Raw genomic sequence first — 26968 nt, 5'->3', positions numbered from 1 at the left:
TTCCGGTTTGATTTGGGCGGAGGAGGCGAATTTCCAACTTCCGTTAAGTAAATATGCTGAACCATTGCGATGGATTCAGAGTTTGCAGTGACGCCAATTATGTTCCGCCTCGTTAGTTCACCGCACGGAGTGTTTAACCTAGCAACAACTGCAGCCTGCTGAAACGTGATTGGTCAATATCACGCGGACTACAAACAGCCTACAACCGGAAACCAGGGCTCTTCCGCTCTTCTTCCGGAGGCAAGATCTCCGGGGTTTGCCGGAGAGAGACTAGAGAGACTAGATCCACACAAACAGGAGTCTTTCCCTGATGGACCCACAACACCTATGAAGACGGCTGAAGTCTCTGAAATGAATGTCTCCGAGACATAAAAAAGGGCCTTCAATCTGGAAAAAAACGCCACTTACTTGGGTTGAAAAAACCAACACGTGTGTTCAGGCTGTTTGCTACACCAGTCTGGGTCAGTTGGCAGTCTGCAGACAAAATTTGCACAGTGTGCGATATGAAAGGATTCTAATATTAAGTCTATAGATCCAGTCAGTGACTGCTGTTTACATACTTTCAGATTTTTTGAAACCACTTAAATATTTGCTTCTGACACCGGCGGACAATGATGTCACCTGTGTCTTTCCGGAGGGAGACATGCCGGTAAATAAACAGCTTTTCCTGAAGTTATCATAAGCTTATTTTAGCACTTTACTTTTGGTGATAGTACAAGCTAACTGGATTAAAACTGCACAACGGCTTGATGACCAGCAAAACTAAAAGCAGTGAGAAAGCAATAATTTCTACTGGTTCATTTTTAGTGACAGATATGTTTTTAGGAAAGTGAACAGTTCAGACATTATAATATTTTGTACCTTCAACTGAGTGGATTTCCTGCTGAGATGAGAAGTTGTCTCTCCTGAAGCTGGTGTCTTGTTGGGTACAGTGTTATGGTTCCTCCTGTGAACAGGACAAATGTTACAAAAATGTATATATTATCAGATGGCAAATAATCACCAACACTATAACAATACATTTTTATGAAAGGCATTCCACATTTTCCACTCAAACTGAAACCTGAATGTATACTGTATTTGATCTCACTTTACATCACGCTCAGTTCAACTTACTAAATTCAAAAATGAAACAGATGTTTTGTGGTATTCTCCCACCACAGTGTCACTGCATTGAACACCCACACAGGCACAAAGTACAACACAGTTACAGAGTGTGTGTGTGAACATGAAGAAGGCAGTGAATGTGTGTGTGAACATGAAGAAACAAACAAACAAACAAACAGCCACACTAACCCACGACGTGTGAGCGTATCCATTGTGATAAATATATGTTCATAAACCGCGCCAATACTCGAACCACTTCCTGAACCAGCGTGCAACGTCATCAGTAACGTCACTCTCCCAGCGAGCCAAACCAAAGAGCATGGATACCAAGAGGCGAAGCTCAATAGAACGCCCCATAGCAACAGACTCGCCCATGGTTTCGTCCTACCGCCGCCATTTTGGACCGTCAGCAGACCCGCTCGCATACAAAAACACACAGACAAACTGAAGTATATCGCTATTAATTATGCTTACAGTGCTACTCACCTCGTGATAGCTTGGTCACAGCTGCTTTTTCACGTTTTTGTAAAGCAAAATATAGACTTTAAAAAAAACAAAACGAAGAAGATTAGAGAAGATTAACTTAATTACTCCTTCAAAATCACCCCATAAGCCAATCTACCAAAAAATTAAAAAAAATTAAAAAAAACAATATTTTAACCAGAAACACATTAATGGCGACGTCACATAGTCAGGAATAAAGATTTATTTACAGTTTGTACAGTAAGGGGACAGTAATAATAATAATAATAATAATAATAATATCTATTTTAATATGATATATATATATATATATATATATATATATATATACATATATATATATATATATATATATATATATACAGTACTATGTACAACATGTAAAGTATGTAAAGTGTTGATTGTTCTTTCATAGGGGACAGTAATAATAAAATAATAATATATATATTTTAATGATAAACTCTTTTTCATCCGTTGCTTTCTCTTCTACCATTTTATATGAAACAAAAGCATTATAACAAATAAAAGCTCATCCATGTGAATAACAATGTGATTACTATAACTCCCGTTTCAGTGCATTGACAAGTGCAGTTTGGCAAGTGTTATCTTCCCTCCAAAACTGGCATATTAAATTGATATTAAAACACTTTAAAACTTACAGGGAAACGGTGGAAGGCCAGGTGCGAGGTGTTCCACTGATAGTTGTTGCAGTTAATTGCACTACACTGTTTTCTTTCACTTTTTTCATCCTCTCTCCTTGACATCTTGCATGTTGTCTGGGCGCAACAGTCCAAGCTCAACAGTCCAAAATGGCGGCAGCGCCCCTAGTGGCTATTGGCAAAAATTCAACGGAGCTTCGCCTCTTGGTATCCATGCTCCGATTTTTGTCAAGTAGCTGTCAATAACTGCATTGATTTACAATATATGTGTATCACGCCATATGCAGTTACTTCTTTATGTTAAAAGTAAAATTTGCTAATATTTGAGTGTTGGTGTTAACAATAGGTAAGACTTCATTAATCCCACACCTCGGAAATTCACACGTTACAGCAGCTCAGAGCAGAGGCAATAGAAAAAAGCATGAAAGTAATTAAGTGCTAAATAAGGATAAAATATATTAAAATTAAATACAAATGACATATAATGAAAATAATAGAAAATCTATATTCACCTTTCACTGAAACAGATATTGTATGCTCATGATTAATAGCTGCACAGGATGATTGTTATACACATGATGTGTAGTATGTTTACTGTAAAAATACAGAAATGTTCAAATGTTATTCCACAGGAAGTGGCAAAATATTGCACACTGGAATTTGCACAGGAATATTACACAGTATGTACACAGTGTATATATAAGGGATGTGGATAAGGATATGTATTTATATATGTATACAGGCCAATATAAGTATACAACAGCATACTTATATGATAGAAATGTGTTATTACACAGTATTATGTGTAATGTGTATGTGTGTCTTTATCTTGGTGAAACAGCATGTTGCTTTTATTGGTTTAAATGATCTTTTCAGTTCTGTCCTTAGTCTTGTGTGGTTGTCAAGAGCAATCACATCTTAATATGTATTGATAATGTAATGATTGTAATGATTTAATAACTAATGTTATCTTAATTACTTTCAGTGGGACAGAAGGAGACCAACAGGTGACTACCAATGACTGTTAAGTGTCAGCACAATGGGTCACTGGGCTAGCAGCAGCAGCAGCAGCAGCAGCAGTTTATAGACATATATATTTTATGTATCTTTGTCTTTGCACTATGTACTTATTTACTACAATGAAGTGACTTCTAATAAACTCATACACGTGACAAGGATGTCAAGCAGTTTGTCTGTGCCCTTCCTTCTGTGTTGTCCTCTCACATGGTTTCCACCATGGTGCTGTGTGGGGATGTTCCAATCGTTTAGAGAGAGAGGTACACATACACAGTTTCATCACTGACACAGAGATGAGAAAAAGTGTAACCTTAGACTCACTTCAGACTACAGCAACAAAAATATGTGAGGTCATCATTCTCAAATACTGCATTTGCACATTTTCCACAAGCAAAGACCACATCATTGGGAAACTCAGTGTTTGGTTTATTTAAAATAAGGAACTGGAAAAGGCTTGCAAAACCCAGGGAGTTGAGGCTCATGGTAAGAAGGTTGTTTCATTGCGAGGTGAGTTCAGGCTCCATTGCATCTCCCTGTTGTTCTTGTGCTGAAAGAGAGAGAAAGAAAAAAGAAACAGAAGAAGTGGTTAGGCACACCTATAGGCCTGGGTCTGACATTGCCTTGTGAGATAAGGTGTGGTCTTTGTTCCCTAACTTAAGGAACTTCATTAGTTGTGAATGTTCAACAAAGTTTATATAAGTATAACAAGCGGCATCAGTTTGAGTTGAATTTGTTTTAAGTTGTTTATAAAGTGTTCCCTCATACTGTATGCATTCAACCACTATGGGATATGTCTGTGGGTAGACAAAAGTGAGCTGTTGTGTGTGGGAAGTAAACTCACTGCAGGCACAATTTGGTGTAGACCAGTTTGCCAAGACCAAAAACGGCAAGACTAGACTTAGGGCAGATTTAATTCCCACCGTCTTTGTGCATCATGCTGTGAGTCCCCCTGCACCACAATGCACCCCTGGACCTGTAGCATCATTTGCCACTCCTGAACTGTAACATTAATGGTCCTCATCCTCCTCCTGACATGAAGCACGCAGCATCACCACAGTATAATTCCTCAAAATGTTTACTTATATTTCAGTGTTCAGTGTAACTGATCAGCACATGGGAAACCAGCAGGTAGGTCTACCAGCTCTGGTGTATTAATTTTTGCTTGTCATAGTGACTTACTGGCACGCCAGTTTGTTTTTGTTGTGCTAACCTCAGCATTTGCCTACTGTGTTTCATATGACAGGCCCATCTCATAATTTATCAGCCTTTGATCCTGTGTCTGCTCGTCCCTGTGTCCACAGTTATGTTTGTTCGAAAAGGTGTTATTTAATTGTTTTATACCATCACACTATTATTCATATAAGCAGGGGATTTTAATACAAAGTTTGCTGATGTATCAGTAATTATAATTCAATAAAAACAATAAACATTATATACCTTTAAATGAAGGCTTCTCCCTCCAACACTACTAACAAAGCGCACTCAGCCGGCAGTTTATTAGGCTGCATTCAAACTGTTTAGGAGGGCTGTTGATTAAGCTTTAGAGTCACTTTGCAGGCAGAGCTGTTACTAAGAGCTGCACCATTTATATCAGTCAGTGTACATTGTCAAAGCTGATCCCAGTGCTTTGGACAACATGTAAACTGTATTTTGTTCAACCATAACATACGCTGCTCAAAAAATTAAGGGAACACTTAAATCAGAATGCTGACACATACTGTATGTAGAGCTGGATGAGGAGCATTTTGCCACCTTGTACACTCTCTGTATTGCCTACGTGTATGCAGTCTTGTGAGTCCATCTAGTTCTAGAACAAGATGAACTTTGTTTATCATCACACATGCACAAACAGGGCCTACAGATGCATTAAATGGAAGGATGTTGGAGTGAGGGGGCTGCCCATGGACAGGCACCCTGAGCACTTGGGTGTTCAGTTCCTTGCTCGAGGCGAATTCCAGCTACCAGTTCACACTCCATATTTGGTCTGGACACTAACTTGAACCGGTAACCCTCTGGTTCCCAATCCAGGTCCCTATAGATTGAGCTACTGCCACCCCAGTACCTGTACCTGACACTATTAGGGTGACAGTAGCTCAGTCTGTAGGGACTTAGCTTCAGAACTGGGTCTGCAGAGGTGCCCCTGAGCAGGGCACTAAACCTCTAAAGTGCTACAGGGGTGCCGCACTATGACCACTCTGTGCAACCCCCATTAATTGCACGTGTGTGGTGTAAAAACGTATAAAAAGACAGATCTACTCTGCTCTATTCTGCTCTGCTCTCCTCTACTATGCTCTGCCCTACTCTATTATGCTCTACTCTACTCTATTAGGCTCTGCTCCGCTCCACTATACTCTTCTTCACTCTACTCTACTCTACTCTCTCAAAAATTAAATTGTTTTATTGACCACAAAACATTTGTCTTTGTAATATTCCCACCATAAGGCATACATTTGAGGAAATATGATGCAACCTTAAAAACAGTGTAACGGTCACTACCGAAAGACTGGGTGTTTTGTAAAAAATAAAGTATATTGAGTTATCAGCTAAAGTATTATGATGCTAATCGCTAACATTTATGTTCTGTTTCATCAGTTATTAACTCTGAAATCAATCTGATCAGCGTTATGCATTTTACAAAGAAAGACTGCATTTAGATTTTGAAGAATTCTATAATTTGAACTTCGAAATTTGTTAAAATATTAATTTTTATAGATTTAATTGTGAAAACCTTCAGTCAAAATTTGTAAAAATTTACATCTTTAAACAAGGGAAGGAACAAGCATAACAGGTTGATATATATTTTTTTGTATAATATAATACTATATGTTTCGGTAGTGACAAATTTTGGGAGAGGAAAAACATTCCAAAACAGTCTGAAAATACAATCAAAAAATTTACAGTAATTTTACTAGATATGTGACTTTTACATATGTTACAATATAGGTACAAAGTTTTGAAAATAAAACATACAAAATTTCAAAATATTTCCAGCCCAACTTTGCACACATTCGGTAGAATGCCCCATATACAGAAGGTACATTTCAACTGCTAATGTGCCTGAGAATTGTGTGGATTGACATATGAACAACAAAACTTGTTAAAGTAAAATTATTTGGTAAAATAAATAATAAAACAGCAATAGGGCTTCAATCAATAATATATAAAGCAACTATTTTGTATACTGCTGGACAGTTTAATCTTCAAACTGCACCATATTTTACATGTGGCTATCCAATAGATGATAGTATGAAATTGAAATATTCCAGCACAAATTTATAAGTACCTTAAAATCATACTAAAGTACAGTACTATTCTCTTTAAGCATGATAATGTGTTGTGAGAGCCGGCAGCGACACCCAGTGGACGGAGTCGTAACAGCAATTCACCTGTATTAGAAACTTTAAATGAAACTTGAAAACGGTTAAAACGGAACAAAACGAGGAAAGTTGAACAACTGCTTGGTCCGAAATTGTAAGAGACGTTTTTATCTTTATTTTAGGCTTTTGTATCAGACACATAACCACGTGAATCAACTCTTAGTTTGACAGTGACGCTTCTGCTGTGTGTACTTCTCTTCTTCTTCTCGTGTCGACGTAAACCGACTGAATCAGGAAGTCCGGGGATTTCTCGAATCATAAAAAAAGTTGAATGGACAGTAGATGCGCCACCTTTAACGACAAATAATGACAAGCCACGTTTGTTAACGCTTACAGTTTATTTATCCTTGTAGTTTGTTTCATTATCACTGTCGTGTTAACTTATTTTAGTCGTCATTTTTTACCCGGAACACCTGGATTTACACTTTGCGGGTAGGAGGGATGGATGTTCCTCACCTCACTGAAGATGAAATGGCAGAGATTAAAAAAGACGTGAGTATGATATTTAAGGCAAATCTTGTCTCAGAGTGAATATTAACTCTGATAAGGTGGGGTTTGAAGGAACTGTAGTCAGATTTATGGCTCTGCCGACACTTTATTTGTACATTGTTTGGCGTTAAAGGCCTGTTAAAGGAGGAAATACCCCACCACACCTTCTCTGTGCCCACATCAACACTCAGTCCTCTGGGGGATTGGACAACACAATGTTGAATGCACTTTATTCTGTGAATACAGACAGAGTTTGCTCAGTGTGACTTATCAAAAGCAATTCCAGAAGCTTAAACAGGGATAGGCAGCTATAAACCATTGCGAGCTGAACCAGACCAGGTTAGAGAAGTGATTTCAGACCCCCTGCGACAGACTTTTGTGGATGTTCCCCACAGTAGTTGTTGTTTGAGTCAAATCCAGCAGATTCTCAGCCTCCCAGACCCTGTGCAATGACTTACCCCTCCTGTTTAGCTCACTTTGTTCCCATTTTGCTTCTCCTAACTGGCTGCTCTGGATTTCCAGGTGCTGACCAGACTGCGGCACTACCTCTGCGACAAGATCCGAGCCGAACGCCACCTGGACTTCCTGCGCTCTCGGAGGATCCTGACACGAGATGACGCGGAGGAAATCAGCTGCAGGACCACACAGACCAAGAGGACGGCCATGTTGTTGGACATACTGGCTGAGAACCCCCGGGGCCTGGATTCCTTGATTGAGTCCATAAGGGAGTTGCGCTCACAGAACTTCATCATCACCAAGATCACAGATGAGGTGCAAAAGGCCAAAAACGAGAAGATCGAGGCTCTCAGAGGTCAATAATCCAAGTCACACTGACATCTGTTGTGTATTTCAAATCTAGTACATGTTCTTGATGCTTTAATTCACCTCACTTTTCCCCTCCTCTTCTGTCGCTCCACAGCAGGGGCTTCCAGTTCCTCCTGTGACACCAGCCTCTCCACCCTGACCACAACCTGCGACTTCCCCTCAACGTTTTCAAACAACTCCACCCTGCTCTTCCACCCGGACGGAGAGCGAAGCCCTTCCACTTCAGACGTAATGGGCTCGCTCAATTTGCCATCGCTACAGAAAAGCGGAGACTTGGCATCTGTGGCTGGCGCTAGCATCGGCGTAGCTTCCTCCACAACCTCCTCCAGCCTCCCGAGGCCCGGAGACCCGGGAGCTCCTCCGCTGCCTGAGGAGGTTATGGTCGAATCCCCCTCCAACATAGATGCTGCGGCGCCAGGATGCACCAGCAGCGGAGGAGACCCAAACTTCCAGCCCTTGCGGTCACGCTCTCTCACTCCAGCATCACACAGGAGCATCTTTTAGTTACACATCTCAATAATAAGACACTTATCATGCAGTTAAAAGGACAAACTAGCTGAATCCTCAGCCACTCAACTCATATACAAACTCTCAGTGTTGTCTTACAGTCTCTTTGGTGTTGCACCTGCCTTTGATTAGGCAGAAACTGCTGTACGTGGGATATACTAGTGCTATACAATCAGCTTTTTAAGAAAGAAAATGGAGACAGTTTAACACTTGGGCTGCAGTATTGTTTTAACATGTTTTATACGGGTGCCAATTTTTAACTTAGCTTGAATATGAGGTCAAAATAATACCATAGTTTTAAGAATACACCCATGTTTTTCCACAATACTCCCATTTTTTATTTAACAAAATAAGCCCCATTGCTCAAATGTTAAAAGCAGCTGTACAACATGTTTGCCTGAATAAAGTACTGTTCGCAAAATTATGATTCAAATCTGAAACTACCCACAAAAAAATAAGTGGCGCACATCCTGATTCGCACCCAAAATAACTACTGAGCTCAGAAAATCTGACTCACCTACTTGTAACCTTTTCTGCTCCTCCTCTCGTACCAAAGGTGCGATTTCCTGTTGAAGTGTTCAGTGTGAGAACGCAGCAGCTACAGTTTAGGTGCAGTGAGAAGGTTTAATACACTGGAATGACTACCTGAGCATTATGTGTGTAACGAGCCAGTCTGACCTCATGAGACGCTGCCTTCGACCAGAGTGGTGTTGGTGATTTCTAGTTCATTCTGTTTGGATTCAGCATTAAGTTAACAAGTTGCTTTACATTTTCGTCACTACAGAAGTCTTGAATCGCAAAGCATTTTGTGAAATAACAAACTGTGTCCCACTTTTACTTTTTCACTGGTCATGTACAATAATGTGTTGCATACTAAAGGTTTTCTATATTAACTCATGTTTCCTCTCATCATTGGTGACTGTGTGGTGGTTCAGAAAAACAGTGATTATGAGTTTATTGCTGATTTAATCTGAGATAGCAAGGACGTATCATTAAGGTCAATCAATTCAATTCAATCAATTTTATTTATAAAGCCCAATATCACAAATCACAATTTGCCTCACAGGGCTTTACAGCATATGACATCCCTCTGTCCTTATGACCCTTGCAGCGGATAAGGAAAAACTCCCCAAAAAAAAAACCCTTTAATGGGGAAAAAAACGGTAGAAACCTCAGGAAGAGCAACTGAGGAGGGATCCCTCTTCCAAGACGGACAGACGTGCAATAGATGTCGTACAGAACAGATCAACATAATAAATTGACAGTAATCCGTATGACACAATGAGACAGAGAGAGAGAGAGAGAGAGATGCAGGTAATGACAGTAGCTTACAACAACATTAATGAAAGTAATAATATTATAGTTCTGGCTACTGTGATACAAAATGTTGAAAGTATGTATTAATATCTGGCAGTATACAGTGTGACAATAGTCATATGTGTATAATAACAGTAGAAGTATGACTAATGACTAATGATGGCAGCAGCAGCAGCAGGAGGCATCTGGCAGGACCACGGCAGCAGCACAACCACACACGTCACGCTGTCCAGGCACCGCTGCGATATGAGTTAATCTGAGAGACAGTGGAGCACAAAGGCTCCGGAGAAGAAGCCGAGTTAGTGACATCCAGAATGGCCGAGTTAGCAAGATGCAGTAATAGAATACGAGAGAGAGAGAGAGAAGGAGAGAAGGTGCCCGGTGTATTATAGGGGGGTCCTCCGGCAGACTAGGCCTAAGTCAGCCTAACTAGGGGCTGGTACAGGGCAAGCCTGAGCCAGCCCTAACTATAAGCTTTATCAAAGAGGAAAGTCTTAAGTCTAGTCTTAAATGTGGAGATGGTGTCTGCCTCCCGGACCGTAACACGAAGATGATTCCACAGGAGAGGAGCCTGATAGCTGAAGGCTCTGGCTCCTGATCTACTTTTGGAGACTTTAGGGACCACGAGTAACCCTGTGTTCTCAGAGCGCAGTGTTCTGGTGGGATAATATGGCACTATGAGCTCTCTAAGATATGACAGAGCTTGACCATTTAGAGCTTTATAAGTTAACAGTAGGATTTTAAATTCAATTCTGGATTTTACAGGGAGCCAGTGAAGAGAAGCTAAAACAGGAGAAATATGATCTTGTTTCTTAGTTCCTGTTAGTACACGTGCTGCTGCATTCTGAATTAGCTGGAGAGTTTTTAAGGACTTACTAGAGCTACCTGATAATAGAGAGTTACAGTAATCCAGCCTAGAGGTAACAAAAGCATGGACCAATTTTTCTGCATCTTTTCGGGTCAGGATAGGTAAATCCTGCCACCTTTGGCCTATTATGTCTGAGACTCTTGGTTGTTCCTGCAACTCAAAACCAATTCACTGCAGTAGTGTCTGCGTGTGCAGAGATTCTGTAACTGTTTTGGAAAAACTGGAAAAGCTTAACATGACACAGAGGAATGACAGTCATTGTGGTGACGGCTGGTGTGGTGACTGCACTGTCTGAAGTGCATAGACAGCAGAGAAGCAGGAGTGTAAGGATAGTCACTCTGTGGCTCGCTGTTGCACAGCAGGTAACTTATTTATTATTAGTAGTATTGTATATATGTCGTGTTTTTACTCAAATTTTTTGCCTTTGCTCTCTGTATTAAATAAATACTCCAGCAAGAGGCTGTGAAGATATTATATAAGTACACTACAATGACAGCTAGAATGTAAGCACATTTAACTTTCATTCAATTCTGTTCACTGTAGTGATTTTCTTTAAAGGTTTTAAATGTATTGATAGTATAACATAAGGTAATGTCACAAGTAGTTGCAGTCTGCATTTGCTGCCTGTTACATGTTTGCTGTTGCAGGCCGGCTAAGGCTACAATAGGCTACAATAAGTTGTAGTTGAGCTAAAAAATAGCTAAATATTGGTTAAAATGCTCTTTGTAAGAACATTCAAGCTTATATTTGCGCTGAAGACGGTGTTTCTAAAGAGAGTTCAGAGAATGACAGCAGTGAGCCCATGCAGGAGAACCAGTTTGATAAACATCACAATGACTGGAATGGTTGAACCCTTACCTTATCAACACATTTATGACCTATACGTAGGAAAACATCGCCAGAACTCTCATACATTAGTTGAATTCTGCTCTGTACTTGAGCGTAATGGAGGACTCTGAGCCGCTGTGTACCTCGAGGTCGGAGGAGAGGAGGCTGAACGGCCACTGCAGATGGAGCGCTCACACTCGGACCCTGGACTCGAAGATGGTGGAGGACTTCAGGCGGAGGCTCAAGTACTTCTTCATGAACCCCTGTGAGAAATACAGAGCCAGGGGGCGTAAACCATGGAAACTGATGCTACAGATATTAAAAATTGCAATCATCACAGTCCAGGTAGAGAATTCTTTGTGTTTTTGTCATCAGGCATGAATGTGCACAGCGTAGATATCTTTAAATGTTTTCCCCCTCTAATGTTCAGTTGGTCTCTTTCGGCCTGAGCAACGAAATGATGGTCACCTTTAAAGATGAAAATCTGATGACGTTCAGACATCTGTTTCTAAAAGGATACAAGGATCACCACATGGGCAGCTACGCACTCTACAGAAAGGCTGATGTGTATGATCACATCCACTACATTATCAACAGGGTACTGACACTTTTAGATCCAAGACAAGTGGACAGTTATATCACGTAATGTATGAAAAACAAGTTTCACTCTTCTTTGTGCATTTTTTAACAGTACATCAATCTCCAAAACCTGACAGTGGGTAATCTTGCATACGAGAGTGTTGATGGCAAGTACGCTCCTCTGTCTGTCTGCCAAGAGTTTTACAGAAACAGCAGCATCGATCCTGGAAACGAGACCTTTGACATTGATCCACATATTGATAAAGGTAAAAAAGCACCAAACTGCTTTATAAATACATTTTAAAAATCATTAAATCATCAGATGGAGTAGCTGTGGAACATGTGCGTTTATGTCTAACAGCTACCATGAGTGGTATCCATAGTGTTTGATGTATTTATGGACGCTGAGTCACAGCATGAATGGAACAAATAATCACAATGTGGATTTTCTTGTGACATAAAAAGAGGAAGCAGTGTATCATAAACACTGAGTTATTCTTCTGCTGAACTGCTGTCTGAGTGTATTACTTGTGTTTCCTCCTCACAGATTGCATTAACATTTATCCTGTGCAGTCGTTTGACCACAGCGGCTCAGCCACACATGTGAACTTCTCTTTAGATTTCAAAAGGTAATAACTACACTGGGAACACTGGCATCACGCCAGGCGATGATGAGAGTGCTGCCTGCTAATATGTGTTTGTGTGTCCAGGCTGCTATCAGTGAACATCTACCTTACTCTGAAAACAATCAATCTGCAGACTGTGCGGCACCACGAGCTGCCAGACTGTTATGACTTCCATATCATGGTTGGTGACATTGTCTCAAATATGCCACACACACACGTCTCGTTGCTTTCCTTTAACCTGCCACTCATTCATTTTTTGTTTTTAAACAGATCATGTTTGACAACCGTGCACACAGCGGAAAGATAAAGGTTGATGTGAAGAATGATGTAAGAATTTATGAATGCAGAGACTGGAATGTGGAAGGCACTTGTAAGTTTTACCAGTTTCATCTCAGCCATTCATGTGTTAAAACCAAATACTCATACTGGTTATTGCTTCAACAACCAGCAGGGGGCACAGTGACACTACTCTGCAACCCCTGACATGCATGTAGAAGCAGCAGCAACGAAATCTGTTAATGCATCAACTAACTTGAAATCTGTGGCTCTGGTTTCTAGCTGGTAAGAACGACTACCTGCTCCTGGCATGTGACTCTGTGGTCATCCTCGCCTGCTTCACCTCCCTCATCCTATGCACGCGATCTGTCATCAACGGCATCCAACTCCAGTTTGTAAGTTACGTGGAGGAACGAGTAAATCATTACCGTCATTCACCGCCGACGAGTGTACATCAGGCACATTTATTTACCACAGTTAAACCATGAGGTCATTCAGTCAGTAATAAATGACTGATTTAATCAGCACAACACATGACATGCAAACCAGCATCAGATGTTGGACCCAGGGGCAGCATATGACACTGTGGGCCCCTGGGAACAGGTATGCCAAGGGCCCCACCACCTCCCCTACATAGGAGTAGAACACACAGGCTTTTTTGGGGGATGGTTTTGTATCTCTTTGAGATTATTTTGTGGGCCCTGTCACTTTGGCCCCTGAGCCTGTGCCCAGTAGGCCTATCCAGTAATCCATTCATGACAGGACTGATGCTATATGATTCTGAGGTCATGTCCTCTGTAGTTTTCTAGGAATTTGTGGGACTTACACACGGCGGGTATTTTATAAAAAAGAAAAATCCCAGTGGTTTTAGGGTAGGAAGAGGGTAGTGTTTAGTTATCCCCAGTTACTCAAGAGAATCAGTGTAAATTCTTTGAGGGTACAATCACCAGTAGTGGAAATTTTGGACAGTGGAACAACCAAAGTACAGTGTGTCTGGTGTTGTTGGTAGATTTTAAGATTATTTTAAAGGCTTTTTTGCCGTTATTTGATGAGATAGGACAGGATGAGTGTGAAGAGGGAAGAGAGGGGGGTGACGTGGAGCAGGGGGCCAAAGGTTGGAATTGAGCCTATGGCTGCTGTGGCAAAGACATGGCCTTTGTACACAGGGCACCTGCTCTACCTGGGGAGCTACTGGATGCCCCTGTTGGTAGACGTTAAGCTCCAAGTGGCGCCAACAATAATACCACTTGGAAACACTTTAAACCAACAATAAATAAATGAATTATAAATAACTGATTCAGTTTTCCCTGCCTCAATTTTTAATCCTGTAAGTATTCAGACATTTATGTTGAAAGAACAAAAAATATAACTTAAAAATATTCAATCAATTTTAGCCTCTTTTTTTCTGACTATTATTGGTTCAGGGCCATAACCAGTATTTTATTCTGATAGGATTATGAGAGCCCCTTTCCATCAAATAAAAACTATAAAACCTCTTATAAACATGTGGAAATTGTGCAATCTAACCACCATATGTAACTGTGAATCCTGGTTTGTTGTGTATTTGTTTTACGACATCTGAATTTTCTCTCACGCAGGAGTTCAACATATTCTTTCATGCCTACTTCAATAAAATTGTGTCCTGGTCAGACCGCATGGAGTTTGTGAATGGCTGGTATATCCTCATCATTGTGAGCGACACACTGACCATCGCTGGGTCAGCACTCAAAATTGGAATACAAACAAAGGTTTGTTTTTCATTGACCTTTACTTGCTATATTTTTAATTAAATATTCACTGTAGGTATGTTGGACTGAGGGTAAAGGGAATGGGTAAAGAGTACAGGCCCTTAACTTGTACTTATTTGATGGCTAGTTTATCTATTTGTACTTTCTTTTCTCTTGCAGTACCTGACAAACTACGACGTCTGCAGTATCTTGCTGGGTACGGCCACAATGCTCGTCTGGGTCGGCGTGATTCGTTACCTTGGTTTCTTCAAGAAATACAACGTACGAACTTCCATGTTTTTTGTTTTTGCATAATGCATCAGCCAAGAAGAGAAACTGAAAACCTGTATTTCCTTATAGATATTAATCTTAACCCTGAGGGCGGCATTCCCAAATGTGATCCGATTCTGCTGCTGTGCTGCCATGATCTACCTCGGGTACTGTTTCTGTGGCTGGATCGTCCTTGGGCCTTACCATGACAAAGTACAACAATTAATTATCATAATCAATCTATTTCAAGTGTCACTGTGGCCTGATGAATCCCCCTACACATCAGGGAGCTCCACTCCAGTGACACTGAAATATTATAAACACTTTTTTCCAGTTTCGAACGCTCGCCAAGGTGACAGAGTGCCTCTTCTCTCTCATCAACGGGGACGACATGTACGCCACCTTCCTGATGATGAGACACGGCGGCTACATGGTGTGGCTTTTCAGCAGACTTTACCTCTACTCCTTCATCTCCCTCTTCATCTACATGGTGCTCAGCCTCTTCATCGCACTCATCACTGACACCTATGAGACCATTAAGGTCAGTCTGAGTCACCTGCGTTCACAGCATTCACGTAGTGAGAAATATCCTCTGACCTTGCTGTAGACAGTATGTCATAGGTTTTTTTATCTTTGCATTTTGGTGCCCTAACACCTAACACGATGATTCTTTTCCAGCATCACCAGCAAGACAAGGTGCCAGTGTCTCAGCTTCAGGCATTCATAGCAGAGTGCAGGGACCAGCCTGAGTCTGGAAGATACCAGACTGATGAAGACCCAACTGTCTGCTGCCTCTCTCCATGCTGCTGCTTTGGATGAAGTGAGAAGATGGAGGTTTTCACCTTTGTCGAGTGCAGACAAAGACCTGGCGTATCATGAGACTGAGTATGGCTGAATATGAGACTGAAGAGTGGAGCATTTGATCATACTGATGCATGTGAATGCCAGAATATCTTGTTTTTTCTTTTTCTTTTTTAACGTGAATCACTGAACACTAGACTCAGAGGACCAGTCAGTTATATAGTCACCAGTTTAATAACCTGAGAGCTGTAAATTCAATATGAATATGCACTTACAACCAAACCCTCCTTAGTTCAGTGATGCATTCAAGAGTGGTTTTCAACTCCGCTTTTCTTCAGTGATTACCTGAAGAGGAATTTCCTCCTGACTGCACAGTAACAACATAATTGTAGGGTTTTCACAAGCACTTGAATACTTAAAGGTCCAGTGTGAAGGATTTAGGGGCATCGTTTGGCAGAGCTGGTACATAATATTCATAACTATGTTTTCATCTGTGTATAATCACATGAAACTAAGAATCACTGTGTTTTTGTTACCTAAGAAGGAGCTGTTTATATCTACATAGCAGGTTGTAGCCCAAGATGGAGAACCCAAACACTGGTTCTAGAAAGGACCACAGGCGTTTTCGCATGGGCCACAGTAGTTCTTCTACACCAGGGGTAGGCAACCTGCAGCTCCAGAGCCACATGTGGCTTTTAAACCCCTCTCCACATGAAAAATAATGACTTTTTTTAGCATTTATATTTTTATTTATCATTGTTGTGGGACTAAATCAATTCATATATTGTAAAAGTATGTAGCTTATACACTGAGTAGAAAAACATTTCTATTCAAACATTTTTTTTTTTTAACATTTCGTCAATTAAAATATGCATCATACATCTATGGCCTGGCACCTTGTCCTCTAAACTTTGCCAAACCTTAACCATGGTGGCTCGTCTTGAGCTTCCCCAGCTAGGCTAGCATGGGATGCCAAATCAGAAAAAGTAAAAGCCTAAGAGGAAAATACAGAATTGAACAGTGTGTGGACAGCTTTGTTTGCGTTCACCGCCAGCGCTGCAGTGTTAAAGTACCAAATAATCATAAATAGTCCACTGCAGAGGAACCATCTTGTAGTAAAACACATTTCTGAATGCTTATTTAGAGTTGTGTCAGTATCGATAGGCTAATTTAGACTTAACAGGCTGTGTTACCAAAAGGCTCAAATATGTTCTGCAGCCGAAGCAGATTTTTTAAAAAATGTTTTTAGTCAAAAATGGCTCTATTGATAGTTAAGCTTGCTGACCCCTGTCCTACATGGCACATGGGAGAAGTTTCAGGACTGCAACCTCACTAGATGCCACCAAATCCTATACACACTAGACCTTTCATTAAAAATTAAAAATTAAAAAGTGAAAGTAGATTAACTGATTTTAAAATCTAACTTACCCCGAATGTGCAATATGTAATATGAAAAAGCTACTTAATTAAAGTTCATGGTAAGTGGTTGCTTTCCATCCTTTGTAGTATCTTGTACTGTTCATATTTTGTCTGCATATTTCCTGTATGTAACTACCCAGCCAACATTTGTATGTGGGGCCGATGTCGGTAGTAAACGGGCTGAAAAATGGGCCCTATATAGGATCGTTCATGGGTTACCTATTGCCCGCATGTGTGGGTTTACCCAAGTGGGGCCCCAGATAAGATGCCCATTTTGGGCCCATGATGGAACCAGCCATCACCCTCCTTTTCACTGCTTCGCTGTTAGTTAATGCTACTTCTAGTTTCAGGGTCTCAGGCATGTTATGTCCACTCACGTTCTCATCTCTTAGCCTCATCATCTTCCCTTTCTCCCAGTATATGGGACTACTGTATACATCAGTTGATATGGATGATTATCAGAATATGAGCCTCTAACTGAGCTTGGTTACACTAACTGAACATGTTTTTACAGAGCCAGAAATGCTAGTATTAGTACAGTTCTAAGAGCACGATAGATACTGACAAGTTACAGAAGTTGACCCAACAAAATAAGATTTATTATTTATTATTATTTATTATTTATTATTATTTATTTATTAATAAATTCATATCTAGAGTTGTACCGATACCGATACCAGTATCGGAAATGCCTCCAATACTGCCTTAAATGTGGTATCGGCAAGTACAGCCTATGACCAATCTGATACCACTTAATGCCTCAACTCAACTCAACTCAACTTTATTTATAAAGTGCTTTAAAACAACCACAGCTGAAACAAAGTGCTGTACATAGGAGTTCATAAAACAACAAAACAGCGAGATAATAAAAAGCAGTTAAAACAAAAAAAAACAATAAAAACAGCTGACCTGAGGCACCGGGCAGGGGCGTAGGGGTGAAGAAGCTCAGAGAGGTAGGACGGGGCGAGGCCATTTAAAGATTTAAAAACAAATAAAAGGATCTTAAAATGAACTCTAAAGTGCACAGGCAGCCAGTGGAGGGAGGCCAGGATGGGTGTAATGTGCTCTCTCATTCGTACTCCAGTTAGCAGACGAGCGGCAGCGTTCTGAACTAACTGGAGACGTGCAAGGGAGGACTGGCTAACTCCAAAATAAAGTGCATTGCAGTAATCCAGCCGAGATGTGATGAAGGCATGGATTACTGCTTCAAAGTGCTCATGTGCAAGAAAAGGCTTCACCTTCGCAAGCTGCCTGAGGTGAAAGAAACTCGACTTTACAACTGCACTAATTTGGCGGTCCAATTTAAAATCACTGTCCATCTTAAAACCCAAGTTAGTAACAGTAGACTTTGCATAAACTGCCAAAGGACCCAGATCAACAGGGGAGGAAACACAGGAGCCGCTGGGGCCAAACACCATCACCCCTGTTTTTTTTTTTCATTAAAGTTTAAAAAGTCTAGGGCCATCCAGGCTTTGATATCTTCAAGACATGACAGCAGGGGTTTGAGGGAAAAGGCATCGCTTTTACTCAGGGGGACATATATCTGGCTGTCATCAGCATAGCAATGAAAAGTGACACCATGCTTACTGAGGATAGACCCTAGGGGAAGCATATACAGGGAGAAAAGCAGGGGTCCTAAAATTGAACCCTGTGGGACCCCATATAAAAGTGGAGTGGAGGAGGATTCACAGGCACCAAGACCAACACACATAGTCCTGTCGGCTAAGTAGGACCTGAACCAGTCCAGGGCGCTACCACCAATGCCCACTAGCTGCTGCAGACGTTTTAACAAAATGTTGTGGTCTACAGTGTCAAAGGCAGCGGTCAAGTCGAGCAGGACAAGAACACGTCATTATGCATACGCATGCTACAGGCAAACGAAACGGAGCGGCGTTTAAAAAGCATTCTACTGTAGCCTTTAAAATGTCTTTTTTTACCAAATTGTGTGGCTGTACTTTAACCTGTGTCTTGATCTGTGTCAACACTGGACAATAATAATAATAAAAAAAAAAGTTTCATGGCATTCATTCTACTATTATGTGTTTATTTCTTAATATTTTACATAGAGTTTTAGGAGTTGAGACATACATCAATTCATATCCCATCCATTTTTATTTTACGCGCTGGTATCGGATCGGTACTCGGTATCGGCAGATACCTAAGGTTCAGGGATCAGAATCGGTATCGGGAAGGAAAAAGTGGTATCGGTACATCTCTATTCATATCCATTCATTAATCATCTTTATAGGAATAAATATCCCAATAACAAAATGTGCCTATTTTGTACTTATCACATCACATTTTTGATAATGTCCATGTACAGTTGGGTGCCTTGTTTGTTTTCGTCTGCCATTTTGCACAACGTGTAAGAAAGTCTCATTGAGTAGGACAACTAGACAAGTTAACCCAACAAAATCATAATTTTCACTATTTTTATTTATTTTAGAATTGGGAATGTGGAGTTGGAAAATACATTTGTTCAATTTCAATCATTTAGGCTATTTAGAATTGGGGGGGGGCAATTTGTGTTTTTCAGAAATCCCCCCAGGGATCTGCACCCATGAACATAATATTTTCACTTTTAACTATGACAAAAAAAAAACACTATCCTGGATCCATTTGATCCACCATGGATCAAATGTGTAGTGCATTTATTCCACCACAGCCTGCTCCATGAATAACTAGTGAAAGCATGTGGTGTATAATGCTGGTGACTGTGTTATTGTTGTATGTGCAGAGGCAGGTTGAGATCTTGCATAGGTGGCACTTACCTGCTGCTGCCTCAGGGCTGTTATTGCAGAGCTCTGTGCTTCATGACACCTGACAGCATTTTCATTTGCATAATCGTCCACTGCACGTTTGTATCCAATGCATGGCTCAGATACTGGTCGCTTAACAACGCTGCCTCCAATAACCAAGACGTTTGGTGTGAAGCCGGCGGAGGAACAGACTTATAAAAACATCATCGGCTGCAGCAGGAGCTGGTTTGGTTTACCTGCTGTCGGGGCATCTCTGCTTCAACGCCTTCACATTATAATAGGTGAGATTTTTTTCTTATGCTTGTGTTGCTGCGGACACGGGGACAGCTCAATGCTGTGTTGGTGGTTGTTTTCGATGAAGGAGCATTTAGTTAATTTTGCCAACAACACCAAAGTTGTCCACTCGAGTCGACGCGTTTCACGCCGCTCCTGTGAGTATGTTTAACTTAGCATAAAGCTAACATATCATCCAGGTTAGCAAACGGCAACGTTAGCTTTTAACTTAGTAACGTAAATACCGGTTTAACGCGTTAGCTGACGTCAAATACATGTGTCAAACTAGGCTTTAAGGCTAAGTTACACACCTGAAGTGAACTAGTTCAATGTCAAATTGTTTCTTTAAGTTATTTAACTCTAATTTTGTTCATGAAAACACGGTTTTGCCCCAACAAGCGCTTAGCAAACTAGCTAACGTTAGCTTGCGAACGTTACCTTGTAGTTTAACGTCAGCGAACGTGAAGCTAACTTGTTAATATACGAGGCGCATTCAATTAAAACAAAGTAAATGAAGCCGAAGCACACTTGACTTTATCTCCGCCTCAGTCTGTGTAACTTCAGATAAGAGTTGTGCATGTTTTCTGGTGTGTCAGATAACTGCACGCTGACACAGAGACGCAGACACTCGTATTGACTGGTAGTTGTGTCCTCACCAGCACGGTGCTCTCAAGCTTTTACTGTTGCATTACTAAACTCCCTTTTGTGCACCAACACAATGTGCCTGACAGCCCCTGAACACAAGTCGGAACATTTCAGTGCATTGTGAAGTTGTGGGAGTGGTAGCTATCTGGTTCAGCTTGTTCCTGCAGAGTCAAGATCATAATATTGTCCTGAAGGCACAAAAGTAAAAACACTCAGATTCAGCCTGTCTGAAATGGACTCCCTCTTTTTTTTTATCTCCAAATCTTTTGGCTTTAGGCTGAGATCATTTTACCACTCTGCAATTCAGCTGCCAGTGGCCAATGGGAGGGAGCTCTTTAAACCCCAATCTAAGCCCCACTGGCACACATCGGATGGTTAATCCTGTGTGGGTGAAGCAGCAACCCAGATTATCTTTTGCGGGTCTGTCTCATGGCTTGATGCTCCATTGCAGGGCTCAGTTCCAGTGGGAGCCTCTGATCCACCGCCTGACTGCTTAATCCACCTCCCGGTTGGTAACTCATGACCTCACATCCTTGTTTCCTGATGTGGTGTTGGTGATATGGGAGAGTGGTGGACGACTGTGCCAGCAGGGACATCTATGGGTAAGTTCCTCTGCTAATGGGGTGTAGTCGGTAGAATATTTCAAGAATAGAAAGGCTCATCGGGTAAGCTTTTTTTAGGCTCTACTAGAGGTGACCCATATTTTTGTTCTCATTTCAGAGCAGCAACCTAATTCAAGCCTCTCAGTTTGCGACTGTACAGTGGATGTAATGTGAGTTGCCATGATTGCCCCGTCTCTGCTCTCTGTTTATAGGAAACTATGAGATCTCCAGCATATCGCATGTGACAATGTCCCCCTCGAGACAGAACAACCTTGTGTCGATGTACTCGTCTTTGCCCCTGACCAAAAGCTCCTACAATGTGATAAGTGCCTTTTGCACTGAGGATAATATCCCTCAGTGCATTTCATACATCAATCAGGTACAGAAATGCCCCGCTAAATGCTCATTATTGCAATATGTTGTTGAGTTTTTTAATTTCTGAGGAGAACATTCACAACATTCACTCCTTTCTTTCACAGGAGCTCGACACACTAGGCCTCTCTTCCACATGCATCGAGGCCAGCTCACCAGTGGCACCCGGCCTGAGCCCAGTGCCCGCCCTGAATGCCATGTATGAGCTAATGCAGCTACACAGACGCAACATGTGCACTTTGGAGGAGCTGGAGAAAGAACAGCTGAAGAAGTCCAGCGCCTTGGACCACGTGCAGATGAACAATTCCAGACTCAAGGCATGTATGACGGGGGGCCTCTCAGGGTCACATATGTCTCAGTGTAGTTTAAAGATAGAACAGTGTATTATTTTATTCCTGAGTGTAAGGTGCAGTGATGGATTGTTGACCACTAGAGGGCAGAAAGGAAGCATATAATTCTGTATACAGTTTACTTCCTCCCTTCCCATTCTTCCAAAATGAAATGAATGACTTCTGTAATAGAGAAACTAAACAAGGACAAACCTTACAAAGTACTGTGCTCAGAAGCTTCACTATTCCCTTATCGCAACAATTGCCCCTGCTTGCAAGGCTAAACATACCTCTTCTATCTAAATGAGGGAGAAACAGAAGGTTATTTGTATCACAATGTTAAGTGGAAGGATAGAGGTAGGAGAAGTGCTGCAGGTGCTTAACTCAACATCATCAAGAAGGGCCGTCTCCAAGCAGCACAATCGTGGGAGATGAGAGTGGACCTGGGAAGGAGCCAAGTCTTCCCCCAGTTTGTGGTCAGAGGAGGCAAAAAAAGATCATTCTGATCGAACTGACGGTCCCGTAAGGAGGCGTACGAGAGGAAGGCTTCCAAGTACCAGGACCTTGTCGAGCAGTGCAGGGGCAAGGGATGGCAGGCCTGGCTATTTCCAGTTGAGGTTGGGTGCAGGGGTTTCCCGGCACAGTCTGTGTGGAAGACACTCACAGCTCTGGGAGTAGCAGGAAGGGAGAGGAAGACAGCTGTCTGCAGGTTGGGGGAGGCAGCGGAAAGAGCATCTTGTTGGCTCTGGAACAGGAGCGAGGAGTTGAGCTGGGGGCCAGGAGAAGATGGGCAGTGACTGGCCGTCACTGCCGGACCCGCCAGCTGGAGGGCGTTGTGGTTTAGGGTCGAAACGGCCAGTGAAAGTTGGACACCACCTGAAGACATCTTCTCCTGGCCAAAAGCGACAGTCATGCAGACATGACTGAAGTATGTAGCATCAACAAAGATGTATTCCACAGTCATAACAATGCATTACGCTGTATTTTGTGCATAAAAACACTGTAGCAACATGTTCACTGATAGAAGTTGGACAGTACTCTGTGTACGACTGTTTTAATGAGACGTAAATAAGACACCAGTGCCAATAAACAGTATATTACTACAGCTTTCACTACTGTCAACGCACGGAGCAGTCGGGATCGTGAGGTTCCTCCAACTTTCGAAGTCGGAAATCCGTTCCAGTTGACATTTGCGACTTAGAAATTCTGACTTTCGTACAAATGGAACGCACCCTCACACTCTGTCTTAATAAATCCTCAAATAACACATGACAATTTCAGGATGGGGTGTTGCTCAGGAATCCACTCTTGTAGCTTCAACCCTGAACTACTTTCTTGTGCAAAACATTGCCACCTCTTTATGCTCTTAATAATTTATGTGTATTTGCCTCCAGGATCAGTTGGAGCTGTCCATACGGGAGAAATCGGGTCTACATGAGACGGAGAGACAGCTCCAACTCAAAATTAAGACTTTGCAGAGCTGCTTAAAAACAGAAAAAGACGAGGTATCATTTTATCTTATATTGACCAACAGTGATGTTTTCTGTTTTACAAAACGTCCAAAAACATACATTATGTGTGAGCCTGCCAAACTCATGATTCAGTCATCCTGGACAGGTTCAGAAGCTCCAGAGTATCATTGCCAGCCGTGCCTCTCAGTACAGTCATGATGCCAAGAGAAAAGAGAGAGAAGCTGCGAAGCTCAAGGAACGCCTCAGCCAGCTGCTTGTTGACAGAAAGGATAAGAAACTAGGTAAATATGGACGTCTATAGCAAAATTGTAATCTGGGAATTTCAGAACAAGGTCATTAAATTTGAGCCTCCTGTTTTCCCCCACCTAGCTATTGATGTACTGAATTGCCTGGGAAGGGCAGATGGAAAAAGGAGCCACTGGAGGACCGCAAAATCGACATCCAGGTATCATGAAAGCCATCTCCTCACTTGTTAATCATATTTGTAGATTGTGTAATCATCCATCACATAACTGTAGTTCTAAATCGCTCTCTGCAGCCACGAGGGTGAGATGTACAAGTCCTTGCTCAATGACTACGAGGCAAGTCAGAGGGCCTTGATGCTGGAGAATGCTGAGCTTAAGAAAGTCCTCCAGCAGATGAAGAGGGAGATGATACATATCCTGAGTCCACGGCCGCCATCCACGAGAGGAGCCACCACTGATGACAGCCAGGAGCAGGTATTGTTTTCCTCATAATGTGCAACAAAGTAAACTCAGTAAACAGGTCTGAGAAGTTGTTACCTGTGAGCATGTGAGTCAGATTTAACATGTTTGTTTCTGTTTCACTCAGGCTGATTCAGACGGGGAGGAGAAGGCAGGTGACTCAAGCAGGGAAACTCTGGATCAGTCCTGTGAGCATGCTCGGGAACAGCTCACCAACAGCATCCGCCAGCAGTGGAGGAAACTGAGGAGCCATATGGAGAAGTTAGACAGCCAAGGTACACGCAGCACCGTCACACACCCTGAAATACTGCAGAAATAACGTCAGTTCTTTTGGTGCTAGTTGTATAGATAACGTTTTTGTCAGACATCGTTATGTGAGGTTACAAAAAAAGCTGGATTCTGGAAAAATGTGTAGCTGTTACAGATGTACTGTACACCTAGAAGAAATTAAGATCAACTGCTGGTGTATTTCTGTCCAAGCCTCACAAGTGCAGAATCAACTGGAGGCCAATAAAGAGGTGATACCAAGGGAGACCCACGAGGATGAGATGGAGAGGATGAGGCGTGAAGTGCAGCAGTGCAAGGAGTTCATTCATGCACAGCAACAGCTCCTCCAGGTCAGCTTCTGCTTGTTTGTATAAGAGCAGAGATGGTCAGTAGGTCTGTGCAGGTTAAACATTTGCTTAGCAGAGTTTTATACCAATATAAGAGGCTTCTCACTACAAGTGGGGTGAAATTGCAGATAAATGAGCCTTTGTGTGTTGTATATTACAATTTCATGAATAAATTGGTCAAAAATGATTAAAGCATCCGTCTTGTTTCTGCCCATCCAGCAACAGCTCAACACATCATTTGATGACGAGACGGCAGCTCTCCTTAATGACTGCTACACACTGGAGGAGAAGGAGCGGCTCAAAGAGGAATGGAAGCTCTTTGAGGAACAGAAGAGAAACTTCGAGAGGGAGAGAAAGAACTTCACAGAGGCAGCTATTCGCCTGGGGCGAGAGGTACCCAAGTCCTCTGATGCTGCACCACAGTTTTATTCAACATACAACATGGCTTTTGTAATGGCCCTGCATTAATTTTTAATCATTTGTGCTCCACAGAAAAAGGCCTTTGAGGAGGACCGTGCCTCTTGGCTCAAGAGTCAGTTTTTGAACATGACTCCCTTTACTGACCGGAGGAGGTGTTCCTCGTCTGACGGTCAAAGTGCCTTATCAATCAGTAAGTCTGTGTAATTTTATCAAAAACCTGCACGTAAGAGAGGGGAAATGGTGACGCAGACGCAGATGATGACATCATTATTTTGAGGCTACATAAGAAGTAACAGAGTATGCTACAGTCTGAATAATTTTGGTGACTAATGGCTTGTTTATGCTCGATATATACACACTGATGGAGCCTTCTGTCCGTACTCTGCTTTCATTTTGTTCGCATTTGTGCACATTCTCTGAAAGCTTATGGATACGGACAGAGCAGAGCAGTACCACCAGATATTGTTGGGATTGTGTTGCCATGTTTGCTGTTGTCAAAACCTTTGACTCTGCCCTCTAGTGCCATCTTTTCAATGTATCTGCGCCAGAATAAAGGACGCATGGAAGTATGCGGGCAGTCACGGTCACAACATTTGAAATTAATGTATCTATTTTCATACATACAGGGAGTATGAGCTGCAACAGTGCGTCAAGAGAGGAGATATATTTCATTAGTTGCTGATAAATAAAGAACACTGCATGTAAACACCTGTCACTGACTTTTATTTTAACATCCACTGCATTTCAGGAAGTGAGCCAGAGATGAGAATGTCTTCCACGAAAGCTCAGCTGGCCAAGTCATCAACCTACGCCACGTTCTCCACTCCTAAACCTACACAAAATGCTGCTGTGCCATCCACAAGCGAACTTTACCGGACACTCCGCCTGATACCAGACAGCAGGTATTACTCAGTCACTTAATACTGTCTGTATTTAGCTACATTTAAATGTGTGTTTTGCAGTGCTGCGATCTGGACCAGCTGCTGGTGTTGCTGATGTCATGTTACACCTGTTAATTTTATGCTGTATTTTCATTTCAGTTCCTCCAGACACTCAAATCGAGGACGCTGGCAGGAGTCCAGCTCCATTGAAGACGGAGAAATTCGTGTCAAATCAAAAAGCAGACTTCGATGTGGAGACTTGAGTATCTTCTCTCTGGGTGAAGATGAGAACAGCCCCACTTGAAGAACTCCCCTTTTGTGATTTCACAGTGGACTATAGCATCGATTCATGGCTGAATTCCATCACCGCTTATTGTTGTTATGGACACACACACCCGGATCATTCACCAAAGCCGATCAAACAAGAAAGCACTTTAATGATTCTGCCATTGATCATTTCTTTCCTTTCAGACAAATCAACACTGACAACTCAGATTTTAAGCTATATTTAAAGGAGGGTATCTACCAAGTAGTGATTTCAACACATTTTTTTTCTAACATGTGGTTTATATTGAATGTTAAGATTTAGTTTGACATTAATGTTTACATATTCTAGATGTATAAATTATGATTTAAATGGGAGCACATATTGACATAAGATTGATACTGAGCTGCTCAGTTGGTGTAAAGGCACAATAAAGATATTTTTAATGAAAGCTTCT

The 26968-nt window shown here is 41.7% G+C and overlaps 3 protein-coding genes and 1 long non-coding RNA gene across 6 annotated transcripts; 3 read left to right on the top strand and 1 right to left on the bottom strand.

The window, feature by feature from the left end:
• Positions 1 to 3520: 3520 nt before the first annotated feature.
• LOC117271932 (uncharacterized) lies at positions 3521 to 20077 on the bottom strand. The gene is made up of 3 exons (XR_004502922.2): positions 19947 to 20077; positions 11621 to 11740; positions 3521 to 3813 (listed from the first exon to the last, which is right to left on the bottom strand). It is a non-coding gene; the product is annotated as an uncharacterized LOC117271932 (long non-coding RNA).
• Positions 6841 to 9357, top strand: bcl10 (BCL10 immune signaling adaptor). 2 transcript variants are annotated; one of them, XM_033650488.2, is made up of 3 exons: positions 6841 to 7135; positions 7655 to 7943; positions 8055 to 9357. In XM_033650488.2, the coding sequence occupies exons 1-3, from the start codon at positions 7085 to 7087 to the stop codon at positions 8459 to 8461; spliced, it is 747 nt and encodes a 248-aa protein (XP_033506379.1). In that variant the 5' UTR covers positions 6841 to 7084; the 3' UTR covers positions 8462 to 9357. The 2 variants fall into 2 exon arrangements, with proteins under 2 accessions (XP_033506379.1, XP_033506378.1); XM_033650487.2 differs by having other exon boundaries at positions 6845 to 7135; positions 8052 to 9357.
• Positions 10927 to 16548, top strand: LOC117271930 (mucolipin-3). Its single transcript, XM_033650486.2, has 13 exons — positions 10927 to 11011; positions 11538 to 11822; positions 11908 to 12075; positions 12169 to 12322; positions 12604 to 12685; positions 12767 to 12863; positions 12953 to 13052; positions 13241 to 13353; positions 14557 to 14706; positions 14866 to 14967; positions 15046 to 15168; positions 15290 to 15496; positions 15634 to 16548. The coding sequence occupies exons 2-13, from the start codon at positions 11595 to 11597 to the stop codon at positions 15772 to 15774; spliced, it is 1665 nt and encodes a 554-aa protein (XP_033506377.1). The 5' UTR covers positions 10927 to 11011; positions 11538 to 11594; the 3' UTR covers positions 15775 to 16548.
• On the top strand, positions 20076 to 26962 carry ssx2ipa (synovial sarcoma, X breakpoint 2 interacting protein a). 2 transcript variants are annotated; one of them, XM_033650484.2, is made up of 14 exons: positions 20076 to 20215; positions 21304 to 21454; positions 21667 to 21833; positions 21934 to 22143; positions 23550 to 23660; positions 23773 to 23908; positions 23997 to 24072; positions 24166 to 24346; positions 24459 to 24606; positions 24812 to 24948; positions 25165 to 25338; positions 25438 to 25555; positions 26114 to 26267; positions 26406 to 26962. In XM_033650484.2, exons 2-14 carry the CDS (start codon positions 21412 to 21414, stop codon positions 26548 to 26550), a joined length of 1800 nt encoding a protein of 599 aa, XP_033506375.2. In that variant the 5' UTR covers positions 20076 to 20215; positions 21304 to 21411; the 3' UTR covers positions 26551 to 26962. The 2 variants fall into 2 exon arrangements, with proteins under 2 accessions (XP_033506375.2, XP_033506376.2); XM_033650485.2 differs by lacking the exon at positions 20076 to 20215 and adding an exon at positions 20235 to 20365.
• Positions 26963 to 26968: the final 6 nt, after the last annotated feature.

Source organism: Epinephelus lanceolatus, chromosome 12 (assembly GCF_041903045.1).
Source record: "Epinephelus lanceolatus isolate andai-2023 chromosome 12, ASM4190304v1, whole genome shotgun sequence".
In the NCBI taxonomy this organism is placed as follows: domain Eukaryota; kingdom Metazoa; phylum Chordata; class Actinopteri; order Perciformes; family Serranidae; genus Epinephelus; species Epinephelus lanceolatus.
This window is presented reverse-complemented; position numbering and strand designations above follow the sequence as displayed.

What these genes read in the sequence shown, in the direction of transcription:
- bcl10 (XM_033650487.2), top strand. Translation starts at nt 7,085, where the DNA reads ATGGATGTTCCTCACCTCACTGAAGATGAAATGGCAGAGATTAAAAAA. An exon ending in TGGCAGAGATTAAAAAAGAC is followed by an intron (nt 7,136 to 7,654) that starts GTGAGTATGATA and finishes CTGGATTTCCAG; the next exon opens with GTGCTGACCAGACTGCGGCA. An exon ending in GAAGATCGAGGCTCTCAGAG is followed by an intron (nt 7,944 to 8,051) that starts GTCAATAATCCA and finishes GTCGCTCCACAG; the next exon opens with CAGGGGCTTCCAGTTCCTCC.
- LOC117271930 (XM_033650486.2), top strand. Translation starts at nt 11,595, where the DNA reads ATGGAGGACTCTGAGCCGCTGTGTACCTCGAGGTCGGAGGAGAGGAGG. An exon ending in ACGGCATCCAACTCCAGTTT is followed by an intron (nt 13,354 to 14,556) that starts GTAAGTTACGTG and finishes TCTCTCACGCAG; the next exon opens with GAGTTCAACATATTCTTTCA. An exon ending in GTTTCTTCAAGAAATACAAC is followed by an intron (nt 14,968 to 15,045) that starts GTACGAACTTCC and finishes ATTTCCTTATAG; the next exon opens with ATATTAATCTTAACCCTGAG.
- ssx2ipa (XM_033650484.2), top strand. Translation starts at nt 21,412, where the DNA reads ATGGGAGAGTGGTGGACGACTGTGCCAGCAGGGACATCTATGG. An exon ending in TAAAAACAGAAAAAGACGAG is followed by an intron (nt 23,661 to 23,772) that starts GTATCATTTTAT and finishes CATCCTGGACAG; the next exon opens with GTTCAGAAGCTCCAGAGTAT. An exon ending in CACAGCAACAGCTCCTCCAG is followed by an intron (nt 24,949 to 25,164) that starts GTCAGCTTCTGC and finishes CTGCCCATCCAG; the next exon opens with CAACAGCTCAACACATCATT.